This window comes from Agelaius phoeniceus, chromosome 28 (assembly GCF_051311805.1).
Source record: "Agelaius phoeniceus isolate bAgePho1 chromosome 28, bAgePho1.hap1, whole genome shotgun sequence".
Taxonomy (NCBI): Eukaryota; Metazoa; Chordata; class Aves; order Passeriformes; family Icteridae; genus Agelaius; species Agelaius phoeniceus.
The window spans coordinates 3292965-3313802 of record NC_135292.1 but is presented as its reverse complement, the minus strand read 5'-3'; the positions used below and the strand labels follow the sequence as shown (position 1 = coordinate 3313802).

Below are 20838 nucleotides of genomic sequence, written 5' to 3'. Positions count from 1 at the left end.
TGAAAGAAAAGTGGAGTGGGCCCCACCAGGTACTGCTGACCACCTTTACAGCAGCCAAAGTAGCCGGCGTGGACCCCTGGATTCACTACACCCGAGTGAAGAAAATCCATCCTGGATCACGGACTGTGTAAACTGTGGAACCAACAAGGCTGCAGATAAGATGTGTTTAATCACTTTGAGAATGCTATCAGTAATTGTGCTAACGTTATGGTCATTAATGTCTTTGGGATGTGGAATGCAAAAAGATCAACTAACCACTCTTCATTCTAGAATGAAGAGAGAGGTACAAGCAGAAACACAGGTGATAAAGGTTTCTAATGCAGTTTGGGCTGAGAATGTAATGATTGGATTAATCACTTTGCCAAAATGCAAAACACCTGTAGAATAACTTCCTGTCTGCCAATACCAAAGGCAGCAGGAGACTCAGTAAATTGGGGAATCATAACAGCAAAACTACCTGAAATACAAAAGAACAAAACAATTGCATGCAAACAGGTACCCGAATCGAGGCAAGTAGTCAAGGAAACTTGGGAGAAAATAGGAACATGGATGAGACCCATGGGCCAGAAAGACTGTATTCTAAGTGATGGCACACTAGGAACCCCTATGGGAGAATCAGGAGGCATCACACAATGGCAATGCTATTTGCCACACTATAAACAGATTACAGAAAATGTTACAGAAACCACTCTGGTATGGAAGTGTGAGGCCAAGGATCAGAAAGATCAGACAGAGCCTTGGGACAGTGCGTGGTCTGTGAGTATCCTTCAAAGATTCCAATGTATGGCAAACACCCCTTGGTGCATTAAGTGGGAAGGCCCCGAGAATGAAACAGATCCAGCAGTAACAAACACTGCCACCAGTAGCAGAACGAGGGCAGACAAAGTAAGTTGGTGGGCATGTAATAAAACTTATGACTGCACTTCTGATGATGCAGAGATAAAGCAGATGCCACCCCTGGCAATAGCCCTACAAACTGGCTGTGCTTGCAGAGGGATCAAACATAAACAAGGCAGAGGGAATTATAAAGCAGTTGTAGGATGTACCAGGAGTACAGTCCGAGGTCCAGGACAATTTGTATGGGCAGCAAGCGATGGCACCTGGACAACACATCTGCCTGTAGATGGGAAAGTAAAGGAAATTACTTTAGGCCTCCCAACCTCATATCCAATTTGGAAAAAGTCCCCATTTAACGGAAAACATGAACTTGTGCAGGTAAGAGCAAGATGAGAAGTTCTAGACAATGAAAATCCAGATGACACTTGGCAAGAACCCTCTGGTGGAGTGAAATTTGGGTGGGCCCGAGAGTCTTTGCTTGGTCCTACAGCAAACTATCAGAGTAGGGAGATGCTGTACAAACTTACAGGTCAGGTAGATAGACTGGCAAGAGTCACCTGGGAAGGATTTAAAGAATTAAACTACAATTACAAGCCAGCACAGAAATGACAAAATCGATTAGCCTTAGATTTGTTACTCCTGAAAGAGCATGGAGTATGTGGATTTTTAAAGGGACGGGTTGGTCACTGCTGCGTTCACATCCCAAATGTAACTGCAGATGTAGAATATGACATCAATCAGTTGAAACAAAGAGAGCATGAAGCACAAGAAGAGCAAAAGGATTTGACTACGACCTGGCTAGGCAAAATCTTTAAAGGGTTAGGGTGGAATGTGAGTTCATGGATTAAATCTGTCATTGAGAGTGTGATAATCTTACTAATTGTATTCTTAGCAATTTGGTTAGTTCACAGCATCTTAAAAGGAGAGATACAGAAGAAAACATCCTGGAACCAGAAGATAATAAAGGCACTGACACGAGATCCACGCCCACCATCTTCTGGTTCTCCAGTTCGTGACAGCATCCACGACAACGTTTACATCAACCATGGACTTGAAGAACGTCAAGAATAAATTGAGAAATAAAGGACTGTATCAAGTGAAAACATTTACACCTATAGTGAAGTGAAAATGCTTTCAAAGGGGGGAGAATGATAGTGGGGCCCTGGAAAAATGTCAAAAATAGACTCTGAAAATGTTAGGCTTTGTGCTTGCCAGATCATGTGAAATCGCACCTGCGTAAGCAGAACGTGATAAATGATATAATTGTTAGATGTGATGATTGTTTAGTAATTAAATATAATTATTGTTTAATCATAAGAAGAATCATGAGGAACTATGTTAGAAGTTTGAGGGGGGCCACAAGGAGCCCATGCTTGGCTGAAATCTATGTATACAATAGAACAATTGAAGTTCAGTCATTAACATGAAAGTTATATAAGGATAGAATATAAAAACATGTTCATCCCGAACCCATGTCAGAGTCAGATTTGGGTTGGTACCCCTGACACCCAGAGCTCTTCAATAAAAGCACCTGCATATAATCATTCTGGTGATTATGTGTTTCTGAACGCTAATATACCCAGTAAAGTGTTAAACCCTTCCCAGCTGCTGTGCATGAGGCTCTATGAATATGCACCAGGCTGATGTAAGGGGAAAGGTATTTCAGGGGATCCCTGAAGGTAACAGGGTGCTCCTGGCTGAGTGCCAAGATGCACCCAGTTTACATCTTCCAAGAACTGTTTAGCATGGCTCTGCCCGGGATCTGCCTTTTTAGAGCATGCAGATTCCTTGGCTGTGGTTTTAGTCCATTCTCTTTATCGCCTCCAGGTTTTGGGCCTTGGTGCACTCTGCCTTCAGACAGGGAGTGCTGATAGTTGGCAGATCTGTACAGGTGTCCTCATCCTGGGTGCATTGGATGTTATCCCATCCAAGCAGGCAGTTTAACACAAGCAGCTATTTCACTGAGCTTAATTAACAACAGAAATAAAAACTATAGAACAAAGTTACTTTAAAAAACAGTCCCAGCCCATATTTGATCCCAGTCTGTGGGGTCCTGCACACACTCCCTGGGTCTGGAATTCCAGTTCCCAGCCAGGAAAAAATGTTCCTGCCCTTGAACTTCCTTCCTATCCTCTCAAAAAATTGCAATAAAATTATAAACAAAGAAATAATAATTGAAATTAAATAAATTATAATAAAAATGAAATATAAAAATCTCAACTCTTCTTTACAATACTCCAACAATGATGCAACCCAAATCAACAACTATTACTATAATATTACCAATGCATATAAATAAACAAATTATATATCAAGAAATACCTTTTGAAAGTTTTAACTCAATAACTAATATACTTCAGATAAAAAAATACCTAAAAAACTAACATACAATCTAACACACCTTAGTAAAACAATTCATATTACAAATATACTAAACACAAAACCAAACACCACTATAATTTCTCAGACATTTTAACCAAACAATTAAACTTTAATAACATCCTTAAGTACTCCAAAACAATTAAAATTATTTTTAAAAGGTTTATTGGGGTGCATGGTTTTATTTGGATATTGGTTTTTTAATTGTTAGAGGCTAGATGATTTAAAAAATGGGACTTTTATAGGAATTGAATCAGCTGAGAAGGTGGCACTCTGCAAACAGAAATGACTGAAAATGAACGGGACAGAAATCAGTAACTCTGAAAGTTTTATTTGCTATCAAATACATCCTACACACCCAGCCCCACACAATCCCCATCCCATTGCTCCAAATTGGGATCCCACTTCTCCCAGTCCCCTTCTAACCCCATCTCAACTTGACAGCTGTGGAATGGAGTGAGTTTGGCCTGGGATTGAGTTTTTTTGAGGAAGGAACAAGGAATCTGAGGTGGAATTGAGCCCTTTGGGGTTAAAATTCAGTTATTTTCAGTGGAATTTGAGTGGTTTAGAGGTGACTGTTCCATCCCTCCAGACTTTTGGAGGACAGAGAGATGGAGAAGAGAAAAAAATTCAGGCCAAACCAAAGGACAAGCAGCCAGGCGTGTTCCCAACATGGATCACAGGGAATGTGAGTGACCAGGGCTGTGCCCAAAGTGCCTCCTCCAGTGGGGGATGGAGCTGCAGCAGCGCACGAAGCTCTTCCCGCACTCGGGGCACTTGCAGGGCTTCCCTTACCGGTGCCTCCGTTGGTGTCGGGTCAAGTGAGAGCTCCTGGAGAAGCTCTTCCCACACTGGGGACACTCGTAGGGCCTCTCCCCAGTGTGGATGCGCCGGTGGGTGATGAGGTGGGAGTTCTGCCTGAATCCCTTCCCACAGTCTGGGCAGCGGAATGGCCTCTCCTCTGTGTGAATCCGATAGTGCATGAGGAGATGGGAGCTGGTCTGAAACCTCTTCCTGCATTTATCACACTCGTAGGGCCTCTCCCCTGTGTGGATGCGCCGGTGCCTGACGAGGGTGGAGTTGTACTTGAATCCCTTCCCACAGTCGGGGCATTGGAAGGGCCTCTCCTCTGTGTGACTCTGATAGTGCAGGAGGAGATGGGACCTGGTCTGAAAGCTCTTCCCACACTTGGAGCATTCATATGGCCTCTCCCCTGTGTGGGTCCTCTGGTGCAGGATCAGGCTGGAGCTGCAGCTGAAGCTCTTCCCACACTCCCCACACTCGTAGGGCCGTTCCCCAGTGTGGATCCTCTGGTGCCTGATCAGCTCGGAGTTCCACCTGAAGCTCTTCCCACACTCCACGCACGTGTGGGGCTTCTCCCCATCCTGGAGCTGCTCATGGAGCACCAGCTCTGAGCTCTGCCTCCATCTCCGGCCACCTTCCCGGCCCAGGCTGCCTCTTTCCCCCTCACATCCCCGCCATCTGCGTTTGCAGCCCCTCCTCGTGCGGCATCTCCGGGCCTTTTCCTCCCCGTTGGCTTCCTGCGCCGTGGAGCCGCTCAAAACGGCCTCTGCCACCAGGTTCTGCCGCGGGCATTTGTCCTCCCTGCTCTCCATGCTCAGCTCCTGCTCTGGGCGAGGAAGGACAAGGACAGCATGGGATTTGCCTCCGTGCCACAGGCAAGGGCAACGAGATCCCCCCAGGGCTGTGCTGCAGCCGGGGGCCCTGCTGGGCTGGGAGATGGAGCAGCACAGAGGGGAAAGGGGCACTGACTTCCTCCTCACCTGCCTCAGTGTCCCGGAGCATCTTCCTCTTCCTCGCAGCCTCTCAGGGTTGGCAATGGGAAATCCTGGTTTGGGGAAAACAAGGGATGAGCACGTTTGTAGGAGCGTCGGGGGTAGCACGGTCAGGACGGACGGAGACGAGAGATCTCTGCAGCCAGGTCGTGGAACTTGCGGTTTATTGCAAAGGGCCTGGGTGCAGGGCCCTGCTTGGAGCTGCCAGCCACAGCTTGGAGCAGGCCCGAGAGAAGAGAGGGGGAGAGAGGATGAGAGGGTGAGAGAGTAAGAGGGTAAGAGTGTAAGAGAGTAAGGTTCCCGTTACAATACAATGAATCTTCTTCTGTGTTAAATATTCTATTTCTCACTAACCAGTCCAGTACAAGATACAAATCCTTTAGCATTTACATACAGCCTGTAAGAATCATTACATCACCATACTGTGTTACATTTTCAACCCTAAAAACACCTCTTTGGACCCCTTCTGCTGAGCTAGTAGGGTCTGCTCTGACCCTTGGACCTGTCTGCAAGGATAGGGAATTGTTTCATCAGAAGAGGATTACCTTCAGTCGGGCCACACCATTGTTTTCCTTTTGTTCAGTAACTAAGGTATCTAAAAGCTTGCTTTCATTCCAATCTTGCTTAGAGTTCCTATACTCTCAAAAGCTTTTGAGAATATAGTAACTATAAGCAGGATTGGAATGAAAGGCCAGACAATAATATTTATAAGGCTTTCCTGTTTCATCGACCCCAACACACGTTGAGTTTGAAGGTCTCTCTGACCAGGTACATCTCTAGTCCGGCCATGTGGGCTCCAGAAAACCCTCCCAAACACCAAGACTCAGCCCTGGAAAAGCCTCCCAGGGGTTGCCCATCCCTGGTCCCTCCCCTCTGGTGTTCAGGGGTTCCCCCCTGTCCCAGCTGCTGGGGTCATGCTTGCATTTGGGGTCCCCCTTCTCCTGGGTGCCCGCCCTGCCCAGGCTGCTGGCAGTGCCAGCAATGCCAAAAGCTCCCCCCTCTTGGCTCTCCCCATTTCGGGATGCCGGGGCTCTTTGGGCTCCCGGGCTCCCTTCTCCCCTCATTCTCTGCTCTGGGCTGCAGCGGCTCCAAGGAGTCCCCCCTGCCCCTCTCCAGGCTCTTGAGGCTCCCGCCAATGGCGGCGCTCCCCCCTCTCTGGCCTCCCCACTTTGGCCTCCTGGGGGACACAGGGCTCTGCTCCTCCAGGCTGCCTCTGCTGGCAGCCGCCACCGCCACCCCCCGATGTCCCCCCGAGGGGCCTTTTCCGCTCAGCCTTGGACTTCTTCATTCTCCAAACATCCCCCCAAAAACCCAACCCAGGGACCCCCCGGGATATCCGGGCCGGGCTCCCCCTCCCCGCTCACCGGAGCCATGGGGGGGGGGGGGGGGCGATGATCCCACAGGTGGGGGCTGCGAATTCAGGCAGGGATCGAGACCGCGTGGCTCCCGCAGCTCAGCCTTCATCCGCCCTTGTCCCTCCTCTTCCTCTTCCTCCCGCTCCTCCTCTGTCCTATCTCCACCTCCCTCTCCTCCTCCCTCCTAACCCCGCCTCCTTCACTGCTCTTTCTCCTCCTGCTCCTCCTCTTCCATCCCCCCTCCTCCTCCTCCCCTGTCTTATCCCCACCTCCGTCTCCTCTTCCATCCCGCCCCTTCCATTCCTTCTCCCCCTCCTCCCCCCTAACACCGCCTCCTCCTCCCCCTCCATCCCTGCCCTTCCCTCCCTCCTCCTCCTCCCCCAGCAGCAGCCACACCCTCGGTGCCCCGTTCCCGCAGCCCTCGCAGCCCGCGGCAGCAGCGGCCATGGAGCCGGGCCAGGTCGGCATGGGCAGCGCGGGGCTCTCGGCTGCTCCCAGCCGCTGCGGGCGGGGGAGCCCGGCCCGGGCCAAAGGAGAGGCAAACTGGGCAAACTGGGGGCAGATTACAAAGCTAAGGATGCAGCAGAAAATGGAGCTGAAAGAGTTATGTTAATATTAACTCCAAACGAGGAAAAACTGGAAATTCCAAAGTTTAGGGAAGCCGAGAAAAAAGAATTAAACAAGATAGGAAATGAACAAGATAAATCAGGGTAATAGAAGCTTCTACATGACTTAATAAAATGTGCTTACTAGGAAAAGATTAGAAGACGTGCATCAGAAACCCCACTGGCGTACTCAAGCTTTGTGTGATCATTTTTTAAGGAATTCTGGGTGCACTGGGATTTTTGGTGTAGCAAAGCAAGTCACTGAAAGATGCTTAATTTGCCAAAGGATAAATAAAAAGGTGATGAGAAAAACAACATTAGGAGGTCATGAGTTAGCTCGCCGACCATTTCAAAATATCCAAGCAGAAGATTAGATTTGTTAGGTTCTGGATTTATTTGGAAAAAAACCCATTTAATCTAGAAGAAAGAGAAGATGCCATATGTTAGACAGGAGATTTTAGGAGAATAAAAATCTTTGAAGTATCAGAAACACCCGAGGAAAAAACCAAGAAAATAAAAAGGGGAAATGAAAGGGAGGGGAACAAGAGGAAAAGTCAGAAAGAGAGTGGGATCCTCTGCAGCTCTTGCCCCCTCCGTTGGCGGCCGAGGCGCCTGTCCCGGGTCCCGGCTCGCTGCCCGCCTCAGCTCCGCCTGCCCCGGTTTCCATCCCAGGTGCGGGCTCACTGCCCAGGGCAGCTCCACCTGCCCCGGCGCTGGCGGTGAATTTGTGTGCCCTGGCCCCACTGCCCGGCCCGCGGCCGCTCTGCCGGCCATGCTGGGGAAGATGGGGTTGCTCTGTCCTGCCGCGTGGGCCGAGGTCACCGCGCCGACCGCACCGAGGGCGGGTCCCAGCCATCCCATCCCCGGCTGCCCTGCCCGTGCCAGCTGCGCTGGGCAGCGCCGCTGCTGCTGCCGGGGTCTCCCACCTGCCTTTTCTCTGCCGGGAGCTGCCGGATCAGCCGCCAGAAGCCATGTGGGGGCTGCCCACGCTCCGGCTCGGCCTCCACGGCAAGATCCCCCTCTGGCGATTCCGGCAGCAGACCCTGCCCACACTCCCACCGAGCCTCGGCAGGGTATCCTTCCCTGACCCCTCCTGCTCTGAGTTACGTCCCCTTGGTAACCACAGCTCCTGCTGTTCAGGGAAAACCCCTCTCTCTACAGGAAGCACCTTATCGAAACACTAGGAGCTCAGTTAAAAGGCAGCCCTCTCCAAATTCTTTCTCAAAACACGGGAGAAAGGCTAGAGAAGGTAAAAAAGTGAAAGAGTTAGATGAAGGGATTGCTCTATTGCCGTTCAGAGAGGTTCCCATGGCAGGGATGCGCTGCCCCGCCCCGCGGGAGCCACCGGCGCCCCTGCCGGCCGTGCCCGGAACTGCACCCAAGGGGAAAGCGCCGCGGCCGAAAGGCCGGGACCGGCTCCGGGCTCTGTTTGTTGGCACTGCCGGAGCTGTTGATACACACTACTATTATTATATTATACACACTAGTAAAGAACCGTTATTCCTAATCCCATATCTTTGCCTGAGAGCCCCTTGATTTCACTATCCTAAAAATTAAGAGGGAGGGGGTTTGCATTCTCCATTCCAAGAGGGGCTTTTTCTGCCTTCCCAAGCAGACACCTGTCTTGTAAAGCAAGACAAGCACCCACAGGCACTGAGGGGGGCTGCAGGAGGGGCAGAAGAAGGCCCTGCAGCACTTGGGCACAAAGGCCCAGCAGGTGAATGCAAGAAGGGAGCAGCAAAAGGCCAAGCTGAAGGCAAAGGCCAGGGCAGAGCTCCTACAGCCCCTGAGGGATCAGCCCCAGGGCCCAAGGGGGCCCCGGCACCCAGGGCACGGCTCGGCCACAAGCACCCGGCAGAGGCATTGCCCTCCTCGGCAGGGCACAGCCCACCCAAACAGCCCCTGGCAAGGAATCAGGGCTCCGGCTGCAGGGCACAAGGACACTGCAAGCAGAGACAGCAGCACCCTCAGGACCAGCAAGTCCAGCCCGTGATGGACATGGATTGGCAGGGCTGTCACAGCTCCCATCACACCAGGGACCCTCCACACTGGAGCCCTTGAGAACATTCAGGTGGGTCTGCTTTGAGAGGAGGCATTTCCTGATGGACACAGGGGCCTCTCAATCTGTTCTGAATCTTAGACCTAAAGGGGAAAATAGTAAAGGAATATTTTAATTTTTAAGGGAATGAGTGGGAAAGATGAGCAGGTATGATTTGTTCAACCACTATTAGAAGCTGTGGGGGATAGGTTTGAAATAAATGAATTTCTTTTTCTTCCTCCTGTGATTGTAATTAACTAGGAAGGAGTTTGAGAGCTGGATTTTAATACTGTAAAAAGGGATACAGAGGCTAGTTCTGTTGTACCTCTGTGTCAAAAGTCTGACAAGGCCTATGCTGAAGTGAACCCAGAAGTGTGGGCAAACCCAGGGAAATACAGAAAATTAGATATGGAGCCTCTACAAATTAAAGCAACCAGGACAAGCACTACCCTGTTCCAAGAGAGGGAAGGAAGGGCTCACAGCCTGGTATTGAGTCCCTGTTAAAGGCAGGGCTTTTGGAGCCAAGGGTGTCTCCCTACAACACTCCTATCTTGCCAGTCAACAAACTGGATGGATGGACACAAGGAGGAAACACAGAATCTTCAAGTGTTAAAATTAAGATTAACTGAGGCGAGTGGCCTGGGCCTTCCAGACAGGGAAAAAGAATTTGAATTATAGGTGGACGTTAAACAGGGTCTTGCCAAAGGAATTCTTGTGCTAAAATGTTTAACCCAGTGGCCAGAGAGCAGCCTCATTGTCTGCAGAATTGTGCAGCCACAGCTTCCGTGGGAGCAGAGGCTGAAAACTGATGACAACAGGAGGATCTCCTAGAGTTCAAGTCTGGCATCAAGTTAAAGCTTTGACAACCAAAAGAGCCTCTCAATGGATGAGCAGGGCTCGGTGATTACAGTATGAAACTTGTTCAATGGCACAGGAGGATTCAGAACTGAGGACAGGGCAAGGGTTTAACCCAGCCTCCTGTTTGAACAGCCTGGAGAGGGGCTGGCAAGGAACCCAGGACTGCACTCAAGGGACAGAGCTCCCGAGCCAGGCTGGGAGAGATTGATGGGACATTCCCTGGCCTGAGGGAGACAATGTGTTTGTGGATGGCTCTGCAAGGGCAGCAGAAGGGAAAAGAGCTACAAGGCAGGCTGTTATTAAGGAAGGGGAATCAGACCAAGCGCAGGTCACCGGCCCATGCTCAGCTCAACCCGCGGAGCTGTGGGTGCTTGTAAGAGCCTGGCACTGAAATGCCCTGAGCAGGAAGGCTTCAAAATCTTCTGCTGACACCATGGCACCTAACAGGGGGGCAAAAGCAATTCTGACTGCTTCAGCAAGCACTGGATCACTTATTAACCTATTGCTAAAAGAAATAATTCAAAGATAATGGATTGTGGAAGCAATAGATTCAGATGGGGAACTCATTTTACAGGAAAGACCCTTCAGGGGGTTATGGCAGCTTTAGGAATACAATGGGACCTCCATAACCCCTGGCAAGCCCAGAGCTCGGGTTGGGTAGAAAGAATGAATGGGGAAATAAAGAAACACCTTTGGAAGCCGGAGATGGAAACCAAGATGCCATGGGTACAGCTTTTGCCATTGGCTTTGGCAAGAAAAAGAGCCAGACCCAAGGCAGATATTCAATTATCTCCCTTGGAATTCATGTCTGGAATTCCTTACCTGGGCAATTCTCCACCTAGTGCAGGGTGGAAATAAGGGATGTAAATGTAAGGCAGGCTGTAGCCAGGATCCTATCTCCTGTGGAATCTCTCCCCCAGGAAGCTGGGCTGGCACAGAGCCTGCCCTGGGACTTTGCTGTTGCCAACACCCAGCCAGGCCATCGGCTCCTGCCTAAGGAGTGCAAAGCAGCACCACTGGTGGCCAAGGGGCCCACGCCAAGTGTCCCTGAGGCCAGAAACAGCCGCCAGCACAGCTGAGCACGGGGGGACCCCTCAGCCTGGCCTCAGGGGCTCTGAAGCCCCGGAGATTTGCACTTCCCGCCTGCAGCAGGACCATGGGAGCCGCCCCTGAGCCTGCCCTGAAGGCAACGCAGCAGCAGCCAGGGCTCCACAGCGGGCCAAGCCCCTGGGCCTGCCCACAGATCCTCTGCTCAAACCCTCGGGAATCCTGGCCACCCTCCCCTGGCACCTCCAGCCACTGCGGCCAAGCCTCGCTGCCGCTGCTGCAGCTCCAGCGCTGGCTGGGCCTGCACTGCCACAGCTGCTGGGGAGCACCGCGGCACAATTCCACCCTGGGGCTCACTCACACCCACACTCTGGGCTGCCTGCGACTGCACTGCTGCAAAATGTACCCGTCCTGCTTCTTTTAAATCTTATTTCTCTGCTCAGAAAGGTTTCTCTACTCAAAGGTTTGCCTTTGGGAAAGAAATTTTAAAGGTTTTATTTAAGGGGTTCCCAGTCTGTTCGGATGTTAAACTCATCTCCACCACTCAATGGAGACGAGTTTAACATCCGAACAGACTGGGAATAGCCCAAAAGACACCCACAGAGATAACGACCAGCAACAAAACATCAACGCCCCGCAGCAAACAGCAACCAACAGCTACCCCAGACACTGCCCCCGCACAGCTGGAGACACCTGGTCTGGAAAAGGCTGAGAAGGAAATCCAGGAGTGTGGACGGAATTCACAGCAGAGGGGAAGAAATCCGAGTCTAATAGGAAACCAGACACTAAAAACTTACACGACTTGGAAGCAATGAACATTAAAGCAGTGGATTTAGATTGGTTCAGACTACGTAAAGTTTAGGAAAAATCGAGTAAAACTGACATGTCATGGAATGATTTTTTCTGCTCAGCCGGGCTATGTGTGGATGAAATTATTTCTGTTGCCCATCCTGGCCAGAACCAAGTAATGCCTTGACTCTCTCACACTAACGAGATTCTTGGAGAGTTTTTGTTTTCCCTACAGTTTCAGTGATAAGATTACAACATGAGAAACATTTTTTATAATAGTCCTACTTTATATTGTCAGGTAGGTTTGGGACAGAAGGGTGAGAATCAATTTTTGGTGAGGTTTTTTCCATGTTCGCCTTTATGTTGCATTTTGCAAAATTGAAGAGCTTTAACCGTGATACTTTTAACTCTTAAATAGTTAATACTTTTTTTAAAAAAGGCAGATTCCGGGGGGCCACATGTGACTCACCAGATGGCAGCCCTGGAAGAGAAGCTTTGGTTCTAGTCAGCCAGGAGAGGAGCTTTAGGAATGCAAATGAACCCTGCTGGGCAAAGCCTGGCCAATGTACCTGGGTCTCTTGCCTGGGGCAGGAATTGGGCTGGTTCCCCCTGCCCCTCACCCCGAGCTCTGCCTGCTTGCGCTGATGGAATTTGCACAGCTCAAGGCAGAGCCCGGGGTGAGGATATCTGACCCTGCCACAGAAACGGGTGAAGCTGCAAAGGGAAACAGCAAATGGAGAATGTTGGGAAAATTTCACTATAAATAAATGGGGGGGAATCATCCCTCTGCCCACTCCAACGTGTGCTGTCACTGTCTATGTTATATAGGGTGGATTAGAGCACTGAGATGTTCTTGCTACCACAAGTTCCGGGAAATCAGTTGGGAATCCAAGTATTTGATGATTTAATTAGAGACAAATGGTCAATTGATGCAGCCCTGGCTGGAGAGAGCGGCCAAAAATGGGGAGACGATGAACGGCCAGCAGAACAAATCCTACAACACCATGGACCAGTCCCTGGGAACCCAAACCAATTCATATCAGGAGCCACAGAACCCATTTCTCATTTCAATGGCACCATTAGATTACAAGCTGTCCTCGGAATAACCAACCAGACAGCTCCAGCTCCTGACCTTCCTGCTGAGCAATCCACTGAAATGAGGAACACAACATTTCACCATGGGATGGGATCAGATCATCTGTTAGCAGAGAAAAGAGGAGTTTGTGGAAAATCAAATGACTCAAACTGGTCTTGGCAAATAGATGACAAAGCAAAAGTGGTGAAACAGATAACAAAGGAAACAAAAAAGCAGCTCATGTACCAGTCCAAACGTGGAAAGGATGGGAATGGGACACGGTTTTGTGGTTCCCTGGCAGACCATGGGTTAAACGAATGCTGCTTCTGCTCTGATGTGCTACAGCACCTCTCACCTTTTTACCATGCTCCACACCTTGAGAGTGCAGCTCATTCAGCAGCTGAGCGAGGGGCCAGGGACTTGTAGATAAGGAAGTAAGGGGCGAAACCACCAGCTTCAATAAATGTTATTAATTAACACGGACTGCTGCTCACAGAATGTCCCGCTAAATTCCTGAACGTCGAGAACAAAAAAGACTTAACAGAGCCGTGAATATCGGCTGTTCTACAAAAGTGGGGGTGCACATTAACGAGGACGTGCAGTTGGCAGATCGGGAGGTCTGAACCTTCCAAGTACCTCAGCCAGTGGGCAAAGGGAGAGGGAGATGAGCCGGGAAAATGAGGATAAAAAGGAGGCTGCGAACTACAACAATGGCAGCGAGCGCACGGCAAATACCCCACGGCCTCTCCCTCTGCTCAGCAATAAAGTCACTTGTACAGGACTCCTCTGTCTCCTCGGGGCACAGAAACCTCCGGCCACGTGAATTTCCCCGCACAGCCGCGGGCACGGGGCAGCCGCCCCTGTGCCAGCCACAGGAACCGGGCCGAGCCAGCGCTGCTCCGGCAGCGGCTCCTGCCGAGGCAGCGGCCGCAAGGAGACCGCGGGCAGCCGCTCCCGCAGCGCCCTCACGGCAGCGGCACCACGGGCCGGACACGGCACAAGGAACCCGCCTGAGCCCCCTGCCGCCCCCGAGGCCCGCAGCGAGCCCCGAGCCCCCGCACAACCCAGCGCGGCTCCCACCTGCGCTGCGGCCGCCTCCCAGCTCCGCCGCCGCCTCACCGGTGGCTCCCGGTCACTCCCAGTATGGTCCAAATCACTCCCGGTAGGATCCCAGTTGCCCCCGACACGGTCCCAGCGGCTCCCAGTCATGCCCTGTATGGTTCCTTTCACTCTCAGTCCCTCTCAGTAAGAGCCCAGTGTGGCCCCAGGCACTTCCAGGATGAGCCCGGTCACACCTTACCCGATGCCATTTGCCCCCGCTGTGGTCCCAGTTGCTGCCAGTATAAGTCCAGTCACCTCCAGTTTGATCCCAGTTACTCCCAGACACTCCCAGTACTATGCCAGTCACTCCAAGTGTCACCCCATCAGTCCCAGTATGATCCCAGTATGACCCCAGCATGGGGCAGCTGCTCCCAGTATGATCCCAGTTGCTCCCTGCATTACTCCAGTTTCTCTTCTTCACCCCTACTACAGATCTGATCACTCCCAGTATGATTCCAGTCAGTCCCAGGATGATCCAAACCATTCCCAGTCCCTTCCAGTCCAATCTCAATTGTCGCCTGCATGTTCCCAGTAGCCCTCAGTGTGGTCCCAGTATATCCCAGTGTGATCTCTGCTGCCTCAGTTCTGCTCCCAGTGGGTTCTTTTCCCAGTCTGTCCCAGTCCATTCCAGTCTGTCCCAGTCTCTCTCCAGCAGCGGCTGCCCACCCCCCCCTCCCAACCCCATTCCCGGCACTGGGACCCCCCCCTGCACCCCCTTATCCTGCCCCAACACCCCCCTGCACCCCCTTTCCCGGGTATCCTCCTCTCCCAGCCCCTGGATCCCCCATTTCCGTGAGCCCAGGGAGCCCCGGGCCCCCATTCCCGGCCAGCCCGGGGCACCTCAGCCCCAGCCTCCCTTTGCTGGGAAACCCGGCCTGGGCACGGGGCTCTGCGGCCGCTCTGGGATTTATGATCCCCCAAAGGAAAGGGAGAGAACAGCAGAGAGAGAGCGAGAGAGAAGGAGATTGGGAATCAGGGATCGGGTCCCAGCGCCCAGCCCTGCTCCGCCGGGGGTGGGACCCGCACCCGCAGCAAAAATTGGCTCCGCTGCTCCCGCTGCTTGCCCGGCTTTGGGCCGAGCCCAGCGGGGTCCGGGCAGAGTTTGAGCGCAGGGCCGGGAGTTCAGCAGAGCCCGGCCCGGGGGTCCCGCAGGGCGCGGCCCTGGAGGGTCCCAGACGGATCCCCGAGGGATCCAGAGGGGTGCCAGGAGGGGATCCAGGTGAATTCCCTGGAATTCGCCCTTTCCCCCTCCCCCCGCGCTCCCTCGGGCACTTTCGCTTTCGCGTCTCTGCAGCCGCGATCGGGGACGGCTGCGATGGCCCCAGCGCTGGGGCTGGGGGTGCTCCGGGGGCTCCTGGGACTCCTGGGGGACCCGGGGGCCGCGACCAAAGGTGAGTGGGACCCCCCGAAACCGGGACCCCTCTGAACCACAATTCCCGGGCACCGGGACCCCCTTGATCTTCCATTCCCGGGCAGGGGAACCCTCTAAACCTCCATTCCCGGGCAGGGGAACCCTCCTGAACCCCCATTTTGGTTCATGCCACCCCCCCTCACTCCACTTCCCCAGCACCGGGACCCCCCTGTACCCCCTCATCTGGCACCGAGATCCCCTGAACCCCTATTTCTGTTCACCGGGACCCCCCTGAACCGCAATTCCTGGGCACCGGGAACTCCCTAAACCTCCATTCCCGGGTACCGGGACTCCCCTGAACCCCCATTTTCGGTCCTGTGACCCCCTCAGCACCCTTTTTCAGCTCCGGGACCCCCCTGAACCCCCATTCCTGAGCACGCGGACCCCCTTGAGCGCCCATTTCTGGGCACAGGGACCCCCCTGTACCCCCTTCCCCAGCATTGGCACCGCCCTGTACCCCCTCATGTGGCCCCAGGACCCCCCTGAATCCCCATTTCTGGTCACCAACGCCCCCGGAACCGCAATTCCCGGCCACCGGGACCCCCTTGAATCCCAAATTCCTGGAAGGAAACTCCCCCCGAACCCGCATTCCCCGGCACGGGAACCCCCTGAACCCCAATTTTTGGGCACTGGGACCCCCTGCCCCCCCTAATCCGGGCCTAGGATCCCCCCGCACCCCCGTCAGTGCTCTGGGACGCCCTGCACGCCCATTCCCGGCCACCTCGTCCTTCCCAGACCCCAGACCCGCCCTTTTCCTCGGCTTTTAGACCCCCAGATCTCCCAAATTTCGGCGTCCCCCCAGTTCTTCATTGCCGGCGCTTCCTGGAAGGGGTTCCAGGGGATCCCGGAGGGTCCCCTGGGGTTCCAGGGGGTCAAGAGACCCCCCTTGAACGTTCATTTCGGGGCACTGGGACCCCCCCTGTACCCCCTTCCTCAGCCCCGATAACCCCTGCACCCCCTTATCTGCAGCCTGGAACCCCCTGAGCCCCCATTCCCGGGCAGGGAAACCGCCCTGAACCCCAATTTCTGGGCACCGGGATCCACTACATCCCCTTACCCGGCACCAGGACCCCCTGAACCTCAATTTTCAGGCACCAGGACCCCTTGAACCCCGGAACTCGGGAATGGAACCCCCCGGAACCCCATTCCTGGGCACCGGGACCCCAGTGCATCCCGTTATCTGGCCCTGGGACCCCTTGCACCCCTTTTCCCAGCACCAGATCCCAGCCAGGCCATTATCTGGCACCAGCACCCCTGAACCCCCCATTCCTGGGCACCGGGACCCCAGTGCATCCCCTTATACAGCACCAGGACCCCCTGAACCCCCATTCCACTGCACCAGGACCGCCGTGCACCCCCATATCTGAGACTGGAACCCTCCCAAACCCTCCGTTCTCAGGCACAGCGACCCCCCCTGCACCCCCTTATCCAGCACGGGGACCCTCCTGCACCCCCTCATGCAGCACCAATGCCCCCCCGCACCCCCTTTCCCGGCCCTCCCCCTCTCAGACACCCCAGCCCCCGCTTTTCCTTGACCCCAGCACCCCCTGGACCCCCACTCCTGCCTTCCACAGCCCCCACCCACCACCTTCCTCAACACCGGGGCCCGTGCACCCCCTTTCCTGGGCACAGGGACCCCCTGGACACCCCATTGTTATAAAATTGACTCAAAACGAGTAATTTCCAATCAAAGAATTTATTAATTATTGAAGCAGTTATACTACGTAAGCAAAGGCTCAGCGCTGGGCGACAGGGGAGTCTCCGCTCCACCTACTGCCGCCCCAACTAGTTTCTGATTCAGTCCTTTTATCCTCTCCATCCTTCAGGAGTCCATGTTATCTCGGAGTTCTCTGCGCCTGCACTGGTTGTTGCTAGGGGGTCATCCTTCTGTCTCCTGGTGGTCGGTGATAAAAGGCTGCGGAGTCTTCCTCAGCCGCGTCTTCTTCACCCTATGTCCTTATTTGGTGACTTCTCTGTGGAAAATTACCAAAATCTTATGATTAACGCAATATGTGCCCTATCAAGCTTAAGCAAGCAAATGTCCTGCCTTGCAAACTGTGCCCTATCAAGCTTAAGCAAGCAAATGTCCTGCCTTGCAGACTGTTTATCTGCCCCTGCCCCTTCCCCAGCTTTTCCCTGGTCGTTATCTCTGTGAGTTATCTGCTTGTACCATTTTTCAGCGGGAAAGGTTTCCCTGCTGGGTGTTTATCTGCCCCTGCCCTTTCCCCAGCCTTTCCCTGGTCGTTATTTCTGTGAGTTATCTGCTTGTACCATTTGCTGGGTGGGACTATGTGTGGGCTCCTGCAACCCCTTCCCTGGTATCCTTGTGGCTCATATCTCATGAAGTAGTACAGAAATAGTCAGCAGACAACTCTTGTAACACACTGGTCTCTTTTTCGTGATGAACAAAATGTAGTCCCTCATCTCAATCCCCCCTTTGTTTTGATACTCAATTTTGTTCGTCAAAACACTCTAATTCCCTTTTGCTGAGCTCCAGAGATTCTTCTGGATCATCCATCTTCAAGGTTCCGTATTTTGCTCGTGTGAGCATAAGGTGAGCAGCTTCTAATCTGCCTTTTACAATGCTAATCAATTTATTAAAAATACAAGGGCCAAACGTGAGTCCCAATAGTAAGAGAAGTAGTGGACCCGCTATCGTTGATAATAAAGTTGTAAGCCAAGGAGAATAGTTAAACCAAGATTCATACCAGCTTTGGTGTTTTTCCCTTTCTCTTTGTCTTCTTTCTAGCCCCTCCCTTAGTTTTGCCATTGAGTCCCGTATAATTCTGCTCTTGTTTACATATGTGCAGCATTCTTCTCTTAAAGCAGCACATAGTCCTCCTTGTTGCAGGAATAATAGATTTAACCCCCTTCGATTTTGTAAGGCTACCTCTGCTAGGGAATCTAATGATTCTGTGAGGTCTTTGATGGAGGTTTCGATCCTCCTGAGGTCTTCATCTACAGAGGCTCTTAGTTCTTGGAATCCTTGCTGTTGCTGTATGAGTGAGGCTATTCCTGTTCCTGTCCCGGCTGCAGCTATTCCTAGTAACATTGCTACAGTGAAGGTTGTGAATATTTCCCGTTTCACTATGTGGGGTCCTATATTTTGATATTGTTCATAAACATACTCTACGGGGTGGTAAAGGACTCTGGGTACTATCAATACTTGAATACAAAAGTCACTGGATTCATTAAATCGGTCTATATTTATACATGGGGTGACTCCGAGAGTGTTACAGACCCATTTAGTATTTGCTGCTGGCAGTATCCAGCTGGCAGGTTTCTTAGGGTCACTCAAATTCCCCATAACCTGACATAGATGTCGTTTTTCCACTGGTACTCGTCCTATACATCTTCCTCTCCCTGTTACCCTTGCCAAGGTTATCCCTCTCGATTCTTCTCCTTCTTTTTTCCATAGGCACCTAGCTGGGTTGGTCCCATTTACTCGTCTGCTTTTTGCTGTTACCCCTAGGGCTTCATAGAACGGGGGGTTTACGGTGTAACACAGCCAACATTCCTCAGTTAGATTTGGATGGGTCTCATTCAGGACTAGGAAAGTGGCCTGTAATATTTTCCACAAGTCCCCTTCTCCCGGGTTTTCAGGTCCTCGGGTCGAATCAGTAAAGTTTTGCTTATACATTTCTGGAAAACTAGTGGTTGGGGCTGTTTCTGATTCATTTCCATTATTTTCTCCTAGCATTAGTTCTCCAGCTATCGCCTGGTTTGGTCCAATTGGTTCGGGGTCGTGTGGCACAGTTGTCTTTTGGATTATAAAGTGCCCCCCTCTGTCTGTCCCTGGTTCCCATAATCGGGCTCCCCACATTTTCCCTAATAACCAGACTTGGTCATGTGGTTTTGTCACATTAATGTAAATCATATTGCATGTTCCATCTAACCCTCCTTCTTTCTGGGTATATGTGGAAGTGGGCTGTGTACACCCGTATGGACCCCATCCAGTTCTGATAAACCGGTCCTCGTTCCCCCCAAAGGAGCTTACTGATACACAGTCCCAATAAGCACAGTAAAAGTGTCCTGGATAGTTACAATACCCTTTTCCCGGGTTTGAGCTTGGACAAAAATAACATCCAAACTGATTTAAACATGGATTTACAGGTATTAAATCACACAAAGTACATAAAAAGCTGGGTGCGCCAGATGTGATTTTGGTCTGGATAACATACTGGTCTTCCCATCTAATCAGTGACCATTTGAAGGGTTGATGTGAATACCCTTCTGCCCCTGAACTTGTTACGATGCACCAGAAAAGAATTAAGGCTTGTAATTTGGGGCTGTCATTGTCGGAGCTCAGGTTGAATTTTACCTTTGGTTTCCCCAGTGGTGGGTTACCAATCCTGGGGCAGGACAGCCAACATTTCCTGGACATCCCATATGGGGGTTGGGGCTTCCGACGGACTCCACTGGTTATTACCTCTCTGCCTCGCCCGACGACTCGGTTGCTGCGAGCCTCGGGGTTTACCATCTTCTCGGCAGCAGGGGTATTCTTCAGGAGCCGGATAAACCTCCCGTTTCCACTTTTTAGCACTGGCGGCCCAGTTATTAGCTTTTATTAATGAGAGGTCACGCCGCAAATTGGGGGCTTTCTTCCGACACACCACTTCCAGGATGTCCAGGAGAAAGGGGATCGGTTCGTTAGGGTGGTAGCAGAACCGATCAGGATTTACCCCTTTGGAAAAGGTTTCCCACCACTCGTCAGATCCAAGCTTTACCTCCCCCGTAGCAACTCTGCTACTAAGAATGATAGAAGTTAGTCTCCTCTCTTTCTCATAGCACGGCGTACAAATTCCCCTAGGTGTTCTACCACTCCGACAATGAGAGCACCAAGGTTTGTGACACAATTTACAGGAAAAGCATACAAGGGGGTGACAGTCACAATCTAACCAGTTACACTTTAACCTTATATCTTTGTTCTGTGCTTTTTCCCCCTTCCATGGGTGCCCTTTATGTTCTAATCACGGGGACTTAAAGTAGGGCTTTCTCAACTCGTCCTCTAAGAGTTTGCAATATCCAAGAGCCTCCTGATTCCCTATTAGCTGGGTTTGGAGATAATGGTTATCTCCAACCCAGATTATTATCCAAATCATTTATCAGTTCGTTTCAGCTTTAATTTGGTTTCTCCCGGGAGACTGCAAACCTCCCAGCTGTGAGGGGGTTTTACCGGTCCTTTTATGCGACTAGCATGAGTCCATCCTTTTTCAGCGGTTCGTATGGCTGCTTTTGTGGTGAGGAGTACTTGGAACGGTCCTTCCCACCTTGGAGTCAAGGGGTTTTCTTTCCAGCTTTTCACGAGCACCCAATCTCCTGGCTGTACCTGGTGTAAGATAAAATCTAAAGGAGGCCGTTGTGCTAACATACCTTTTTCCCATAATGCCTTTCTGTACTTTGTCAATTTCACCAAATATTTTTGCGTACATGTGTCATTAATGACAGGATGTTCGTTAGGATTTTCTAGGTTATACGGCATCCCATACATCATTTCAAAGGGTGATACCCCTAAATCAGCTCTAGGTCTTGTTCTTATATTTAGCA

The 20838-nt window shown here is 51.7% G+C and overlaps 1 protein-coding gene across 1 annotated transcript in view; it reads right to left on the bottom strand.

The window, feature by feature from the left end:
- Positions 1-20838, bottom strand: part of LOC143696053 (uncharacterized) — a 1205294-nt gene that overhangs the window by 46092 nt on the left and 1138364 nt on the right. The window contains 1 exon segment of the mRNA XM_077191259.1: positions 4076-4560. Coding sequence (XP_077047374.1) covers positions 4076-4560 — 485 coding nt within the window.